The sequence below is a fragment of the Gobius niger genome (genome assembly GCF_951799975.1).
Source record: "Gobius niger genome assembly, chromosome: 1".
Lineage (NCBI taxonomy): Eukaryota > Metazoa > Chordata > Actinopteri > Gobiiformes > Gobiidae > Gobius > Gobius niger.
The window spans coordinates 13,586,252-13,604,696 of record NC_136852.1 but is presented as its reverse complement, the minus strand read 5'-3'; the positions used below and the strand labels follow the sequence as shown (position 1 = coordinate 13,604,696).

At 41.5% G+C, this 18,445-nt stretch overlaps 2 protein-coding genes across 3 annotated transcripts in view; both read right to left on the bottom strand.

Annotated features, from left to right (window-relative positions):
* relt (RELT TNF receptor) overlaps positions 1-9,533 on the bottom strand; it is a 28,571-nt gene extending 19,038 nt beyond the window's left edge. Inside the window, exons 1-2 of one of the 2 annotated variants that reach the window (XM_079574610.1) lie at positions 8,923-9,533; positions 5,340-5,488 (exon numbers count right to left, since the gene is read on the bottom strand). The gene's annotated coding sequence lies outside the window, so the exon portion shown is untranslated. Of the gene's footprint in view, positions 1-5,339; positions 5,785-5,822; positions 5,920-8,922 lie in introns of those variants that run through there. The other variant, XM_079574609.1, reaches the window with a different exon arrangement.
* Positions 9,534-13,331: 3,798 nt separating this feature from the next.
* Positions 13,332-18,445, bottom strand: part of arhgef17 (Rho guanine nucleotide exchange factor (GEF) 17) — a 68,977-nt gene continuing 63,863 nt past the window's right edge. The window contains exons 12-24 of the mRNA XM_079573129.1: positions 17,931-18,004; positions 17,769-17,852; positions 17,530-17,633; positions 17,334-17,443; positions 16,896-17,015; positions 16,552-16,819; positions 16,385-16,471; positions 16,205-16,272; positions 15,976-16,124; positions 15,723-15,897; positions 15,553-15,648; positions 15,275-15,454; positions 13,332-15,202 (exon numbers count right to left, since the gene is read on the bottom strand). Of these exons, the coding sequence (XP_079429255.1) occupies positions 14,994-15,202; positions 15,275-15,454; positions 15,553-15,648; positions 15,723-15,897; positions 15,976-16,124; positions 16,205-16,272; positions 16,385-16,471; positions 16,552-16,819; positions 16,896-17,015; positions 17,334-17,443; positions 17,530-17,633; positions 17,769-17,852; positions 17,931-18,004 (1,724 nt within the window). The 3' untranslated portion in view covers positions 13,332-14,993. The remainder of the gene's footprint in view (positions 15,203-15,274; positions 15,455-15,552; positions 15,649-15,722; positions 15,898-15,975; positions 16,125-16,204; positions 16,273-16,384; positions 16,472-16,551; positions 16,820-16,895; positions 17,016-17,333; positions 17,444-17,529; positions 17,634-17,768; positions 17,853-17,930; positions 18,005-18,445) is intronic.

Here is an 18,445-nt window from a genome sequence, read left to right as displayed (position 1 = left end):
GACCCGTTTATGACTGATTTAGATCAGGTTTGGACCGGTTTGTCTCCCAAATGGTTAAAAAACACTTTGTTTTAACCTCTTTACCCCCGCCTTAGCACATTTTCTCCAGTTCAGCTTTACCCAAATGTTAAAGATTCTTGACTGGAGCTGACAGCCTATAGTGTAACACCTCATTTGAAAGCTAAGACCAACAAAACTCATCTAAGATTTTTCCTTGCAATGTCTTCACTTTTTTATTGTATTTTTGGTGCTTTTTGTCACATTTTCGTGGCTTTATTTGTCACCTGTTTTGTTGCGTTTTTGCCGCTTTTATGCTTCATTTATTTGTTGCGTTTTCATCACTTTTTCGTCATATTTTTTGTAGCTTTTCTGTCTCGTTTTTTATGCTTTTTTGATGCGTTTTCATCCTCGTTTACATCTCGTTTTTGTTGCTATTTTGATGTTCTTTTAAAGAAGCTTTTTGGTTTTGTGCAAAGCCAAATTAGAGAAAATGTGCTCGGTTCAGGTGGGGATTATGCGGTTAGAGATGCAGGTTGGTCATTTTCATACTCACTACTGCCACCTCTGGTCTTACACGTAACTGCAGTCTCTATGTTAAGCTCGTGCATGATGATAATTCGGACCCAAATTAGCAACTTTTTGAGTGACAGTGCAGGATTTTAGAGGCAGTTGTGGTGAATAGGTCTGGGCTCATTCTACACACTAGGACATTGCTGGAACATGTAAGGGGAGGAATATACACAATATTAACATTTTTAAACTCAGCATAGTCCCTTTAATGTGATACACTGTTGGAATATCCCTTTTTTCCTCAAAACATGCAGCTCTACTGTTGCTCGTCTCATGTGTCTCAAGAAAGAGGAGCATTTTGTCCAGCACATGACCATTACCTTGACTATGATGGAATACAATGAAAAAGGACTGAGCAGGCAAGACAAAGGTTTAAGCTAATTACCGGCCATCATGGAGAAGACAATGGCTGGACTCGCAGATAATATGTACGTTCATGTTCGCCGACGTGATGAGGAAAACCATACCCTCTGTTTGAGCGAAAGGAGGTGCCCATTACTGGCGAACGGGGAGGCCGATGTACGCCAGCTCATCCAACACTGTCTCATTATGGACAGTGTGCACATGTCTGCGGATGTGTCCCTCTGCCCTGGCTCCGCTGTGATGTCGCTGTCAAGGTTTCCATTCGAACTGGACACTATGACCTGCCGGGCCTCTCCTGTGTCTGTCCTGCTTACGTGGTTGTTCAAATATCCGCTGACCTGAGTGACCGAGCCTCTGGTCACTACACTGTTACTTTACTGCACAGCTCCATGTTGATACAATGACACTGAAGTGACCAACAATCAGTTAATACTGCAAAGGTTATCCGGCTTTTCCATTATAGACATAGGCCAGTGGTTCTCAAACTGTGGTGCGCGTATCACTGGTGTGAATTGGGTTTCAAGCAATTTTGATGGCACCCAAGTAATATTATACTCTTAACCCCCACCTGAACCGAGCACATTTTCTCCAGTTTGGCTTTACCCAAATCTAAAAGCTTCTTGAAAAAAATGTCAAAACAACGACAAAAAGGAGACAAAAATTAGGATGAAAACGCAACAAAAAAACATTTAAAAAGTGCCGAAAAAATGACAAGAATGTGACAAAAACAGAACAAAAAAATGTGACGAAAATACAACAAAACAGCGATAAAAAGGAGACGAAATTGAGGATGAAAAACGCAACCAAAAAATTTGACGAAAATACAACAAAACAATGACAAAATAGTAGTAGAAAAGACAAAAGAAAAATGTGGCAAAACGCAATGAAAAAAATGGCAAAACAGTGACAAAAAATTACAAAAATGTAATGAAAATACAACAAAGCAGCAACAAAATAGTGTTTAAAAACTAAAGAAAAAGTGGCAAAAATGCAATGAAAAAAATGTGATGAAAACGGGACAAAAAAGTGACCAAAAAACGACAAATATGTGACGAAAATACAACAAAACAGTGACAAAATAGTATTGATTATTTTGTCAAAAAAGTTCCAAGGCACTTTTTTGCCTTGGTAACACTGCAACAATGCAAGAAGAAAGATCAGTTTAGGTCAGTTTTGTTGGTCTTGTCTTTCAAACGAGGAGCTACAGTGGCCTATAGCGCTCCAGTTGAGAAGCTTTTAGATTTGGGTAAAGCTGGAGAAAATGTGCTCTGAGTGTAAGAGGTTAAATAATTTTATTTTCTCTAATGCCCCTCCTTTTGCAGATCTCAGTAACTAATCAGATTCCTCTGTGCCATCACTTTGACTAATGCGACAAGCTTTCCTCTGAAACGACCTGTCAGGAACAATCAGGAGGGAAGGGGGAGGAGCATAGGAGCTTGATAGCTTACATTTGAAATGTCTTTCTCCCGCTCATTATTTTGCAAACTAGGAGTGTCTCTCAGGTCCAATCAGGATGGGAGAGGTGGTGGTGGATTATTCACTATTGAAATGCTTCTTTCTCTCCACATATACTTTCTTTTTACTGCTTTAGTAATGCATTAAGGTAAAATGTTTTTTGTTTTCTCCTGGTCCAGACACAGTTTAGACATAATTTGTTCCAAATCAGATCAGGACTTACCTGGATCAAAAGAGAGTCTAGAAAAGAAAACACTTCATCTAGTTAAGTCCTGATTTGATCTTAGTCTTGGCCTGGTGCTGCTTGGAAGGTTAAATATATGAGGTGGTACTACTCTGCAAACTCCTACTGTCCCAGAGAACATAATTTAAAAGCATCACTTAATCTAATAAAATGTACTAAACCAAAAACTACGCAACAATATTGTACTCCGCATGCTGTAAAGCCGGGTCGCTGATGTGAATGCAGGCCCGGTTTAGTCAAAATCATTACTCAGCCGTTTTGAAATGTCTGTATCACTGCTGACCTCAGGGTTATGAAGGTCCTCTTCAAACACAGAGGCTAAACTAAACAGTGGATTGTGCCTCGTCACAAAGAGATGGAGCCTGACAGAGCTGCTGTGGTGATGTGCTCTGCCAACTCCAGCAACTGGTCTCAGGCCCTCCCAACATAGGTGAAAACTGGGGGAGAGCGGACAAGAGACAAAGTGCTTCATCTCCTTTCTTTTCTGGAAAGCATAAACCAGCCCAATGTAGAAAACAAAATGGAGTAAGTCAAGTAAAACCTACCAAGTTCCCTAAATCCATTGTGTTTGATGGATATGGTGGATTTACAGTCTCCACATACAAAGAGCCGAGACTTCCAGGAAGTGACTGTTTTCCTCCACTTTTATGAGAATGAGCACAATTGTGTAAACTCCAGTATTGACCAATAGTTTGCTGTTAGGAACAAATTAGTAGTAGACTATAGAAGACTAATCAATGTGGGTAAATTCGGAATAGTAAGACTAAAACACTAGACATCACATAGCACAATATATCATTTAGTTTTCTCATCTCAGTATAGGTGATATCCACATCAGAAGAACAGACAACAACATATGATAATCTGAGCTCTGACTGCAAACTAAAAATGCACAATCAGTTCATCTTAATCTTGATTTTCCTAATTTAGTTCAATTTTACCCTTGTTTTGGTCTTAGGCAGCAATACGAGTCGTCTCTTTGCAATGACACCTGCTTGTGATGTCCAGAATATGCCAGCTAGTGTCTTCAAATTTGTTATAGTAAAAGCATTAATCAATATCAAGTAAGTTTGATAAGGGCCACATTGTCAACTGTATCTGAGCATTTCCAAACTGAAGCGTTTGTGTGACGTTCCCAGTCTGCTGTGGTCACTCGAGCTCCAGTCAAGACACGGAGCAGTGATGACCTGGTCCTGGCAACAGGTGAAACATTAACTCCAGTCCCTATTACGAAGCTTCCGCATGGTTTTGGAGCATGGAAAGATGCCTGATGACACAGAGCATAGACGTTATGGGGCTGCATCTAAAGCAGGTGCTCATCATGCTATAGACCAAGTATGAATCTCAGCTAAATATAAAATAGAAGAATGCTTGTAACATGCCTTTCAGCAACTGTGCAGCGTATATTTAGACATGCAACTATATGTTAGTGTAAATAGGAATACAGCACGGCATGAATTTGATGTGCGGGCCCCTTGTAATTGCACGACTCTCCACCACAGTGCGTGTGCAGAGCTCTGAGCCAGCCCTGACCGGGATCTGCGGTCCAGAAAGTGGAATTTCCTTGGCACACAAGCCCCATGCCGGCTATGGGATGGCAATGCTCTGGCACTCTGCCAAGTCTGGAAGTCCCTCCTAACCACTTTGGCTCGATATATGGACACAGTAAATTGGAGGGATGATTAAAGAGGCAGTGAATACTTCTGAGACCATAGTCGAGCACGTATAAGGAGCCAGTTAGAGCAGACAAGAAAGTGGAGGTTTCTAATGAGCCTAATTTTAAACATAGTGACACACCCAGGGGCCCACAGTGCATTGGGATCAACATTTGCCAAAGCTATAGGTTATATACCATCAACAGTTACAGCTAACATTATAACAGCAAACCAGTGTAATGTACTCAGTATAGGTCTACTTTATATTATTGTTCATGGAGATGCTATAATGTACATAGCCCCATAACTTGAATGGCAACAGTCAATGTTTATAGATTCACTTGTATCCAATCAGAGGTGGGCAGAACTCAATGACAAGTGCGTAAACTTATTATTATTTCGACTTAATGTTTTTTGTCATTTTATGTTTTGTCCTATTGCATCAAAACTATAATGAAACTCAAGCTCAAACTCAAAAGTTCATCATAAAGTAGGCTACTTTCTTTTTTCTTTTTTACATTTTTACACAACCCATTATTTCTTACTTCTTGAATTTAATTATTTCTATGGAACGCGAGTGAATATTTGGCTCTTACCCACCTCTAGTACAGAGAACTGTCCGGGAGAAATCAGATGAGAAAGGCATGACAGTGACTAAAGAGATAATCCCCGCTGTTCACTCTGTCATTAAACAGTAATACTAGTACAACATCCTCATGACAACTGTAGTAGGTTCTTTAATTGTTATGTTCGCGCCTTTATCAATCTTATCTCCTGTACATTTCTCACGTGGATGACCAGTCTACACTTTATACAAAACAAACAGCCGGTCTCGTCAACTATTTATCCAAACAACACTGCTATCAGGCACGGTGCGGTCAAATAAAGTCATAAAACAGTCCACCGCCGTGCGTAAAAGTGGTTACGAAGGCTTTGCGGCGAGACAAACCACACAGGAGCAGACACTGCCTAACAATCCACCAAACTATCGGCTTCAGCGACCGTTTGCCCCAACATTTTCTCTGCCCAGTGGAAAAAGCTGTGTTACTTACCGGTTTGGTGAATTAAAGTGGTCGAAATCACTGGTCCAGGCTGTACATGATCCGTTGAGGAAAGGAGAAAAAAAAATGCTGGAGAAAGTTTGGGAAGTGAACAAAACCGCAATGCCGGTAACGGAGGTTCCCGCTCCGTAGTCTTTCTTCTGTTAAAAAAAAACCCAAACACTAGTGAGTGAGCTGGAGTAGTGAGCTCACCGTCACCGTGCGTCACCGCTGCAAGACGAAACCCCCGTCAGCGCCGTGTGTGTGTGTGTGTGCGCGTAAACCCCGTCCGTCTGTTCCCAGCAGCAAGCAGGGTCAGGTCGTAGCTTGCTCTGCCGGATGTTTGGGCAAGCTCCCAGTTATTATTACAAATTTTCCATTTCATTTGTCAATTTTGGGTATCCTGCATATAGCCTTTAGGTCTCCGCCCCCTGTCTGTCCCACCAATACAGTCTCACTTTTTCAATTTTGCCAAGTGAATTGCAGAGACTGTACCAGTTACATTTACTCAAGCACAGTACATGTACATGGGTAACTTTCTGGAGTAACTATAGGCTACTTTTTGGACTAGCTTTATCACACTGTTCCTTTGACATCTTGAGTAATACTTAGGGAGCATATACAGTGTAAGCCTACATACAGTGCCTCTCGAAAGTATTCATACACCTTGAACTTTTGCACATTTTGTCATGTTTACAACCCTAAACATAAAGATTTTATTTTGATTTTTTTACTGAACGTTCACACACAAGTAACAGACAACTGTGAAGTGAAAGTAAAATGATACATGATTCTGTTATTTTTCAAAAAATAGAAAAGTGAAAAGTAGGGCTTGCATAAGTATTCATACAGCATGAATGAATACTTTGTGGAACCACCTTTTGCTGTAATAACAGCACAAGTCTTTTGGGGTTTGACTCTACAAGGTTAGCACATGTAGAGACTGACATTTTAGCCCATTCCTCTTTACAAAACAACTCAAGCTCTGTCACATTAGAAGGAGAGCGTTTGTGAACAGCAGTTTTCAGATTATTCCACAGATTTTCAATAGGATTTAGGTCAGGACTTTGACAGGGCCATTCTAACACATTAATATGTTTTTATTGAACCATTCCATTGCAGATTTATCTTTGTGTTTAGGGTCATTGTCCTGCTGGAAGGTGAATCTCCGCCCCAGCCTCAGTTCTCTTGCTGACTCCAGCAGGTTTTCCTCCAAAATGTATCTGTATTTGGCTCCATCAATGTTCCCAACTATTCTTACAATCTCCCCAGTCCCCACTGAGGAAAAGCAGCCCCACAGCATGATGCTCCCCCCACCATATTTGACACTGGGGATGGTGCACTCAGGACGATGAGCAGTGTCAGGTTTGCTCCATACATAACGTTTTGCATTTGGGGCAAAAAGTTCAATTTTTGTCTCATCTGACCAAAGCTCCTTCTTCCACATGGAGCTGTGTCCTCCATATGACTTCTAGTAAACTTCAAACGGGATTTCTTAAGGCCTCCTTTCAATAATGGCTTTCTTCTTCCACTCGTCCATGAAGGCCAGATTTGTGTAGATACGACTTATAGTTGTCCCATGTCCAGATTCCCCCAGCTCAGCGGCAGTGCTTTACAGCTCCTCCAGAGTTATCTTGGGGCACTTGGGTGCATTTCTTACCAGTGTCCTCCTTGTTCAGTTTGTTAGTTTACGTGAACAGCCATGTCTTGGTAAGTCTGCAGTGGTGCTTTACTCTTTCCATTTCTGAATGATGGATTGAACAGTTGCTCCAGGAGATGTTTAAATCTTGGGAAATCTTTGTATAACTTAACGCTGCTTTAAACTTCTCCACAGCTTTATCCCTGACCTCTCTGGTGCTCCTTGACCTTCATGATGTTGTTTAGTGACCAATACACTCCGACCACAGCTCTGAGGGCCTAAAAACCAGCTGAAATTATACTGAGAGTAGATTACACACAGGTGGCCTCTATTTAATGGTTAGGCCAAGGAGTGAACATTCTGGAGTCATTAGGAATGTTATAAAGGCAATTTAATGCACTCAGAAAATGCTGTATGAATACTTACGCACACCCCACTTTTCACTTTTCTATTTTTTGAAAAATAACGGAATCATGGATCAATTTGCTTTCACTTCACAGTTGTCGGTTACTTGTGTGTGAACGATCAGTAAAAAAATCAAAATAGAATCTTTATGTTTAGGGTTGTAAACATGACAAAATGTGCAAAAGTTCAAGGTGTATGAATACTTACGAGAGGCACTGTATATGCTTTGAGGCAAAAAACAAAGCAAATTAATTGTCTTTTTTTTAATGAATTTAATGTATTCATGTATTTTTGCATGCCCGTATATAACATCTTGCACTAAAATATTTGTTTGTGAGTGGACCTTTGCAGACAGTGGCAATAAAACCTATTCTGATTCATGTCCCACCACGGGGTAAAACGTGGTGGGACACGTTTTACCCCACCAAAATGTGAACTGGAGCACGTTTTCTCCAGTTCGGCTTCACCCAAGTCTGAAAGCTTCTCATAGCCTATACAGGCCAGTGCTTCATTTGAAAGCTAAGACCCACAAAAGTTATCCAAACAGATCTTTTTCCTCGCATTGTTGACTTGTTGTTGTCACATTTTTGTCGCTTTTTCATTGCTTTTTTTTGGCCATGTTTTAGTAATTTTTGATTTTGTTTATATTTTCTCTTTCATCACATTTTTGTTGCTCTTCATCATCGTTATCATCTCATTCTGTTGTCTTTTTAATGAAGCTTTTATATGGGTAATGCTAAAGGGGAGAGAATCTAGTCGGTAAAGGTGGGGGTTAAGAGGTTAAGGTGGTCACCCACGGGCTGGTCATCTAGATTGGCCTGATCCGAAAGGAAATTGAAACAATCCAGTCCACATGAGTACTTTTACAAGGTTGCTCTACAGTCATTAATGAAGCTGTTCTATCCCAAAAAGCATACATTTCTTAAAATAATGTTGCAAAACTAAAAGTGGGGCTATAAATAAGAAAACAACACACAATTGGACAGGCTCGTGGGTGTAAAAGTTGGTATTTCTTAAATATACGTAAGTCGTTTGGGTGTCACTTTATTTTACAGTACCTTGATACATTGTGCCTGTACAATGTAATGTGCTCTGTAACAATATGTAATAACCTGTACCTATGGATACACGACGGAAAAACTTGTATTAGTGCTTTGTAGGTACATAATGTAATAGAACATGAGCCCCCAGGGGGATAGGGCTTAAGGTTAGGTTTAGGGGTAGAGTTATGTCTTTTTACATTTTGTACCTACAAAGTACAAATATCATTCCATCGTGCATCCAACCTATGGGTACAAGTTATTCCACATTCTTACAGAGCACATTACATTGTACTAAATTAAGTTGGTACTGTAAAATAAAGTGCTACCATCATTGGGAGCTAAGATGTTAATATGTAGGTAACAACGATGCTACTATGTTGTTCATACTGATAGTAATACTATAATAGAGAACTGAGGATTTAGGGGGGGGGGGGGACAACAACGGGCTAATAATGGACATTAAGTAGCCTTTTGTTTTGTAAATTTGATTAGAAATGAGTGAATCTACCCTTACAAAAGATGTCTAACTAAATCCAATTCCAAGCCATTTTGTCTCACCCGTCTGGCATCAGGAGAATGTGATTCAACACATGCTTATCTGAGAGACGGGGCGACTGTAACACCATTCACTGAAGCGCAGCTGAACTCACAGAGCTGTGGTCCGTCATTTACAAAGAGAGAGTGGGCTGTCGTGGGCTGAAATGGTGTGTATCCATGAATGAGGACACAGTTGGTTGTCCTCAATGGGAGCATTCTTGGAAGTTGACTTTATTCAGCGGAGGGTGATTATATCTCAATACGCTTCATTGTGGGTCAGTGGGTGGAAACCATGCTGGGAACTGTGTCGGTATCAAAGCCGTCGTTACATCATTGTGTGTAATGAGTGAGTAATAATCCATGTTTTATAAGATGCTGAATACAGTTGTAAATCAGGCTTTTTGGCTTTGTGTAGTAAGTTATTGCCACTTGTGTTGTGTGTGTAAGCCCTCACTCCATTGTAGTAAAGAGATTTGTTGTTTGAGTTGAGAACATTTCTCCTCTTTTCTTAAAGGCTTTGTCTCACACTTCTGATTAGATTTGGTCACCGAGTTGAATAGTAGAACATGGATGGATAGATTAATTTCCATCTTTTGTATTCCCTTTCCTGTCCCTTTAGGTGCACTTTGACAATTTGTCTTTAATGTTTTGCCTGATAGAAAAAAGGAAATAAAACTGGCCTCTCCTTCTGAGATATTGCTGCTCAGGGTTTCCACAGGGCATTAAAGTCATTGAATGAATTGTACAAAATATGTAAGGTCTTAAATGTAATTTATTATTTAAAAAGCATTGGACTCTGTCAGGCATTAAAGGAACAGGCCACCGTTTATACATACTGAGATATGTTCTTACCTGAGCTTAGACAAGTTGATTCGTACCTGATCCGTGCAGTAAAGTCAAAGTGCTCCTGAGGTATTATTACGGCTTACAGTATAGTACCACTAGTAACTATACTTGGATCGTGTAACTTTTCACATAACTGTATTTAAATAGGGAAAACGTGGAACAGCTTGGTAGCTTCTAACTTGAGTTATACCTATGCTGGGAGAGGCGAAATGCTCACAACATTTGTGTGACTGAGCGCGCACACAAAGACCAGACAGGTACGCATTAGCTCGTCTGAGCTCTGGTAAAAACATAAATCAGTATGTAAAAACGGTGGCAAGTACATTGCTAGACCATTTTTACTGCACAAGTTTGCTGTAATTACAAAAAATATAGCTCATAACACATTCAACTTTGCTCCAAGGTTACTTTTTTAGACAGTTTCCTTCATTCCTCTTTAAATTTTAAAATGTTTTTATTCTTTTGGAGCGCAGTAATATCTTCCCTTTACTGCGTGGACCTCGAAGTGCTCATGAAACGTGGAAGAGCTTGGTCGCTTGTAACTTCACCCCTGTTTGGCCCCATAGAGAAGAGGAGGAGAGGCTAAATGCTCTTTGGTCATTTTGTGTGACTGAGCTGAGTACAAAGACCAGACAGGTACGCATCAACTCGACTAAGCTCAGGTAAGAACATACCTCAGTATTGAAAAACAGTGGCCTGTTCCTTTAACAATGTAGTATTGGGCCACTAAAATGTCATTAAAGAGACTATACGGAGTTTAAAAATGTTAAAATTAAGTATGTTCCTCCCCCTACATGTTTCAACAATGTCCTAAGATGTAGAATGAGCCCAGGCATATTTACCACAACTGCCTCTAAAATCCTGCACTGTGACTCAAAAAGGTGTTAATTCGGTCCGAAGTGCCGTCATGCACGAGCTTAATATAGAACCTGCAGTTACACGTATGACCTGAGGTGGCAGTAGTGAGCATAAAATGGCTAACTTGCATCTAGCCCCTTTAAAGTGCCTCTATCTTTTTCTGTTTCATTTCAGTTTAAATATATTTGATCCTCTTCCAAAGGCTGTATTTTGCCACTTATAAGTGAACATTTGATATTGCTGCATGTTTTGAGTTTTATGACACTGTGACACGTTCCGCAGTGTGGCTTTAATGTTGTACCTGTCATGAAAAAAACATAAGAACAGCACAATCTGGCACCAGTGAAACGGTTTAATTACAAAGAGAGACCCCACAGTGACTTAACACGTACAGTTACAAGTGGCCCCGTAACCGCAGCAACCAGAGGCCGGGGGGAGCATTTTCCGATAACCCGGGGGCAGTGCAGGAGCGGGACATCACCTTTTTTTTTTTTACCCTCCTGGTCGACATGGTACTAATGGAGCGAGGCAAACACGGAGGGAGGCCAGTGAAAACAGCACAAAACTCGAATGGTCAGAACGTGCCACGAAAAAAAAGAAGAAAAGAAAACGCAAACAAAACCATACACACGTTTATAAAAAAATATGTCATTAGATTCGTATGAACAATTGAGGACTGGAGGTGGAGTATTTACAGAAAAAGGCAGGTATTTACAAGATAAAATTCACGTATAGGCATGAAGCGATTACTTACAAGTCTATGGCAGTTACAGTGTTACTTGGAAATGTGATGGTTAAAAAAAAATTAAAAAAAAGTGGCACTTAAAATAATAATTTCATAAAATTTTCATAAAGCGTTTTCGTATCCACAGTGATCAAAGCCATGCATTTCAGTCTAGGTCCATATTCGACTACAGGGAATGTATTAAGGGAGAGGCGAAGGCTGTTTCAAATGACACATTCACCAAAACCTAGAAATATCCACAAATTAACGGAAATATAAATCAGCTTAAACAAAATCTGCAACTGTGGTTTCCAATTTAATGTTGATGTTGTGAGAAATTTCAAACTGTCAGAATCATGGCAGTAAAAGAAATTTGGTAGAACTTTTGCAGTAAGAAATGATCAGCTAAATAAACGTAGGAGGCGCAATCAGAACCATTCGGAGCCATGGCTGTTTGATCAACACAAGTTCTATCTGACAGAGTTTTGCCGAAAACACATTGAACTGGTTGAGTAAAATGTTGCAATAATATCACAATATTCCAGACTGTCATTGTTAAATAATGATATTTTTTCCTCCGCCTGTATTTTCATGACACAAATTCACCTCTTCTGCACCCGCACATCTCCTAATTCACCCTCCTAGTGTATCTGCACAAGCTAACGACAGCAGGACAGTGTTTTACAGTGGCCACACCTGACTGATCCTCTTACAGTCTCGCTAATACAAGGTGAGGAGTGCAGATGGCTCAAAGATCAGAGACAATCACCGCTTAACCCACGAACCAAGGGCACCCTATACGAGTGACTTTTCCCTCTGTTGTGATCTGGGGCTTAAACAGCTCGGCCCGATGAAGGCACGTGCTGGCATCCTGACCCACTAATCATACTTACACTTGCTGATCGTGCAACACGTGACGACGTCACACTACTGCACAGTCCTGTTGTTAAGGGCTGTGAGACTGGCACTCTGTAGATCAAACCTTTTACAGTCTTGTTAAGGAATAGGTTGCATTCAAGATACTCGACACAATTTCAGACGGAGGGCAGGAGCTAATACTGTGTATAACACTAACTATGATTTAATGTTTTTGAAAGAAATGTTCGAACAGAAAATCCACATAGGCTTTAGATAGTTTGGCAACACTCTGTAAACAATAACCACATACTGTTGCCGTGTTTCCTCTTTTCCCCTGTGAATTTTAAAGGCACACTGCGTAACATTTTGGATTATACAGTTGCCAGCAATACTAAACATGCTCCTAATGATGAACGAGACACAGGGAATGCCATTCTTGCAGTGGGTAAGCAAAGAATGCATTAGGATAAGGACCTAGCCTGTTAACATCTCATACACATAATTTATCTTAGACAAAAATGACTCAAAAGTGCTTGAATTATTGGAATTTGTGCCAATTATGAGTAGGTTTGAAGAATTTGTCTTACTTTTGTTTTATGTGTTATATTAAGTGTTCAAGTTGACTCAGAATTAGCATTAAAGCAGCAATAAGTAACTCATGCCCCTAGAGGCCAAAAGCACCCTGCAGGTGTCGTAGCATTTTGCATTTTTTTTACTCATTAATTGCCCGTGAGAGTAAATACTACGCTCATAGAAAAGACAAAGGGAGAGAGGGATATTGTACATCCAATTACACAAGGGAGATATTTCTTTTCACTCAAACTTGACTGTAAAATACTGTTTAAGTGCTGCTAGCCTGCAGTTAGCTTTGCCCGCTAGCCTGTTAGCTTCTTCTTCGTGATTCCGTTTGTGTGTATTAATCCTCCGTGTCAGAGCAGGGAAAGCTGCAAGTGTGGTTTTCTGGCCAGAGACACCAGGGGGAGATGAAAGACCCCCCAATCGTCCCATGAACACTTGTATTACCCCCAGGACTACGAAAGGAATTCATTAAAGTAAGTTACTTAGTACTGCTTTAAATGTCTTGATTCAAGCGCTTTTCAAGCCATTTTGCTAAGATAAGATGACATTTTTTTCCTAGTGTATCAAGCTGCATTTAGTAAACATCTCCATGGAGACGACCTTCATGTCAGGTCTTATACAGTTTGTAGGTATTTCTCAATTATAAAAATATCTGTAATCAAATAAATGATTTGTGGGTGAAATGTTACACAGTGTAGCTTTAATTCACTTCAAAGAGTTTCATACAAATCAACACATCGGCCGCCCTTCACTTCAGGTTTAGACTTCAGGCCTTTGACGGCATTAGTGGGCGTTGGTTGTGAGGGAGTAGGCGGGTGATTTTGAATGTTAAACCTTGTGTTGGAGTATTTATAATGAGAATAATGAGTACCTTCAGTTCAGTCTTATTGTAAAGTAAGACCAAATGCACATGACTATTACAGCAAGTTTAGGAGTCTTTGATATTTTTTTATATTGTGAATTCATCAGTGGATTCCATAACATCGTGTGAAATAGTACAGTATTTTGGCCATACGCGACAAAGGGTCAATGTTTTGGGTGAGCTCTGCGTTCACCAAGTCCATCTTCACTGGATTACAATCGCATGACCTAAAACAGCCACATTTAAAGTTGTGACTCAACATAAAATGGCCGCTACACCCCCGTTTTATTCAAGGTACCAAAGCAACACGCTCGTCTGCTTGTTCTTCAACTCAGAAAGCCATACATTGTTAAAGCTACATCGTCTATAAATTAAGTGCTGTGGCAAACAAACAAACAAACAAATAAACAAAAGAGCTAAAATCCTAGCACACATAAATACTGTACATTTCTCTGCTACCACTGCCACGTTTCATCCGTAAAAGAGTCCGGCATGAAGTCGCCAAAATCAGATTGGCGTTCCCTCCGGACAGAACACAAACAAACATCAAGTCCCTTCATGTCATTGCTTTCACATGTACAAGGCTTTGGCATAATGACTCAGGGATGAATGCACTTCGAGTGAGCTCCAGCAGTGTGGCTATATCAAGGTAAATCAGTGAGTGACATGTGAACCCATGTTGATGTGCCCGTATGAATGAAATGATCGTTATGTGTTTAATAATCTTGCCACATATTGCACTTCTATTATTATATTATTCAGTGTCGGCCTTACCAACGTCTTTCTCAACATGAAAAAGGGTGGCCATAGCTAAACGAGCAGTAAAAACTACACTACGAGGCCAGCGATTTCACATTTGCTGCTCCGATCAGCCATACGATAGGTTTTCTAATGCGTTAACAGCCAAGCAGATGTAAACGTTGCACAATATATGCCAAATTATAACACATGCTGCCATAGTTTTAAACTGTTAGTGCGTTTTGTTCACATACAGTGATTAATGCAGTTCAAAGTGATGGAGTCATGCACCACATCTTCTAAAATGACAGTCCCCTCTGTCTGGGATATTCCCTTCACTGTCCTCTTCTGTGTCGCCTCCAGTTCACTGACACATTCTCGGGCTGGATCATGAGTAGGCGGGCGCATCCAACATGAAACGCACATGCACAGCAGCAGCACTGACGAACAGCTCACATCAGCACAAAACGAGAGCTAGCTTTGTTGTCCGTTTCTGTTTGTGGATCCAAAGAGGAGTGAGACCAGGCATTAGACCCAAACCCCCCCGCGAGTCCTGAGGGTTTGGAGATGACCTCACTCAGACCCTCCACAGCAGCAGATGATTGGTGCTATCGTCCCTTCCCACAGTCTCGCTGCTGTTGGTCAGTCTGAAGTCCTCATAACCGTCTCCTCCAGAGATCACTAAGTGATTGTTCTTGGGGATGAGGTGACCTGATGCTCGGCGTCGGGCAGAGTCACGCCTCTGGAGAGAGCCATCCAAAACACTGGCATTTGGGGCTTTAGAGACTGGAAAACACAATAAAATGGAGGTGAATTTGAATATGCTGGACCATTCCCCGCTATTATTTCAATACAAACCTGAGGTGCCATTCGTAGAAGGGAAGGTCATGTCAAATCCCTCTGGCAGCTCTATAGCAGTGAGGAAGCGAACATGTCCTGTGTGTCCGTGAGCTGAGCCCATGGGAACCAGGGGAGACTTCAGAGTGCCAGACCCAGTTCCTGAGCTCACTTTGGGGATCGCCAGAGTGAGCACCACACCTGCAGAGAGGACAGTGCAAATAATGGACATTTTCTCTGCTCTATTTTTACACCCAGCCATTACAGCAGAGATCAGAGAAACTGCAGTCTGTGCTTACCTGCACTTGTGCCAATCCAGAGGAGATCTTTACAGGCCAGCAGAGCCGTGATCCTCAGACAGGCTGCTTTATGCTGTCTTATGATAGCGTCAGCTCCTGGGAAGTAGTCCATTATTAGAAAGTAGCTAATGTTAGTAGTGTCAATGCTTAGCTTTGCAGTAAATGTGTACCTGCCAGCATCTTGTGCACAGCTGGAGCCACATCCACCTCTGTCAGAATTTCCCAGGTCTGAGCATGGTACAGTCGGACATGTGCACTGCCCTGTAGAGCCAGCCACACTCCGTGCCCATAGGCTACCATACACGTGACACAGCGGCTGCTGTCTGTGCCCACCTGGAAAGAGTGCTGATAAAGAAGAGAGCTGTTAGGCACCAGTGCCTCAGCAGGGCCTGACACTCACTGAAAGAATGCACCGAAACCCACCTCTTGTGCCAGGGAGGTAGTGTTGATAATGAGGACTCTATTCTGTGAGCCACACCACAGCTTTCCTCCCACAGGAACCATTTTAGTCACAGGGCTATTCGCTGAGCCTAGAACTAAGGTTTGAGAGGACTGGGGGTCCCAAAAGCTCCCTGGACATTAACAAAAGAATTTAACAGGTCATTTTTCATTGAAAACCTTTTGAAAAATATAATTCAAACTAAATACTGACCGGCTTCTCTTTGATACACTATGACTTCTCCATTGGCTAATGACACAAACACTTTGTTGTCGAGGTACCTAATTGTAAAAACATAAATGCATTGGCAAAAGCAAACTGTTGCATTTATCAATGGAAAGCTTTTAACTGAAAATAATTTGTCACTTTGAATGTCTTCAAAGCATGACTCACAGTATACAGAGGATCGAGGCTGGGTGCTGCATCTTCATGCTGTTCTTGCGGTTGCGAATGTTGTCGGACGACTGGTACACATGGATACTAAGAGAATGCAGAGAGCACACATTAGCGCGGAGGTTAAATTAAGTGCATCTAATGTGAGGTTTGTTCACACTCCGCACCATCCGTCCTCAGTGCCCAGCCACACGGAGCTCTTGTAGGCCTCGGGGTCGATGCTGAGCAGATCTTCCAGACTGGCTCTGGTGAAGGTGCCCCTGGAGGAGCGGCGCATGGCTCGCCCATCCATCGGACTCTCTGTCTGAATGCGGCTTCCTCCTCCCACCCCCAACATCCCGGACGTCCCGTATGAGCTGGCAACAGAGAACTCCTGCTCCTCCTCACTGCTCGTGGTCTCGGTTGCCATGTCTTTGGAGCCTGTGCCCTCATCCACTAAGGAAATACAGGGTAAGAGTTACACCTCTCTGATAAAACGTCTTTAAAGATTAGTTAAGGAGCTTTTACTTACTGCCATAGCTTGAGGAAATGGTAGAGTGACTGGCTTGACTCTGTAGAGTTGAAGAGGGACTTGGTGAATCTTCATCATCAGTGTCATCGCTGTCGAATGGAACAAGCTCCGCCCCTGGACCTGCAAATTACTTTATGTGAACATCACTTAAAAAGATTTGTAGTAAAGATATTCAAGTATTATCGGCTGGACATGGTTGCTCTTGTTGAAGATGTTTCATAAGACTGATTCAACACAGTCTTAAATTTTGACCATGAGAGCGAGACGCCCTATTTCTAAAACTTTACCACGGTTGACAGTTCCTGGATGATTGAGAGGTTACACAAACAACTGAGGATAATGTTTTCAGAATAGGTTGATAGGATTCGACAGATATAGCGACCTTGAGGCGACAACAACTTTATTTTCCTTGACTGAAGTGTAATTTCAAACACAGACCTGTAGGTGGCTCTGTCAGCTCAAGAGACGAATGAGAGATTGAGATATGAAGCTGCTGCTGGGGTTGATTTGCAGCTGCAGGAGCTGGACTCTGCTCTGACCCTTGTTCCCTAGGAAGTAAAAAGGCACGCAGAAAGTATGCGAGTTAATATAGTGAATACATCATGGATTAAATAAGAGTCTTCAGTGGTTTTACCTGGCCTTCAGTCCTGGCACAGCCGCGATGCAAATGATTCTGGCCGAACACACAGCAATACACGCCTCCACTGTTGGCTCATCTTTGATATTTAACAGACACACCTAAACACAAAGAAGATTAGAGACTGCAGTAAGGCCCACAGTAGTTGGGCCTGAATACTTATACTACTATGAGATACATAAAACTATATTCATATGGTTTTAGTACGAGATCGCTACATGATGAAGTCGACTCACCTGCCCCACATATCCATCGCTGTTACACACCCAAACTTCACAGCCGCTGTCGGGGCAGCTGTGACTTGGAGAGGCACAAGAAAACTGAAACAAAGACATGAGTATTTATGTATTAACTGTAACTGCTTAAATCATTTTGACTGATATGGAAGGGATTCATACCTGCATCCCACTGCGCGTCTTCATAATAGGAATGGCCTTCAGAAACTCAGGGTCCCACTGGTCCTTATTCATAGCTGAAGGAGAGAAAAGATTGCATTCACAATGATCTAGAACAAGGCTAGGCAAGTTCGAGGGTCGTTTTTGTCCGTCGTTAAAATACCAAGGGCCAAACCCCCCGAAAGCATAGCCTTCCACAATTGCCAGTGCTGTAAATTATATGACCAAATGGGGCGTTATGCCAGAACACTTTAAAGAGTACTTTAACAAGTAATTGATCTCTGAATTGTGTTATAATATTTCTCAAAATCATCTTAAGGGCCAGATGTTTTGTGCTGAAGGGCCGGATTTGGACCCTGGGCCTGACGTTACCCCTGAAGAGGAGGATAGAGGCCAATATAACTCAACAGGAGGTGTTTTAAAGACCCAAACCCAAACTGAAAATCCACACACGTATGAATTGATGATCATTGTTTGTATCATTTATTTTGTCAATAGCTTAAATTGAGCTCCAGAGT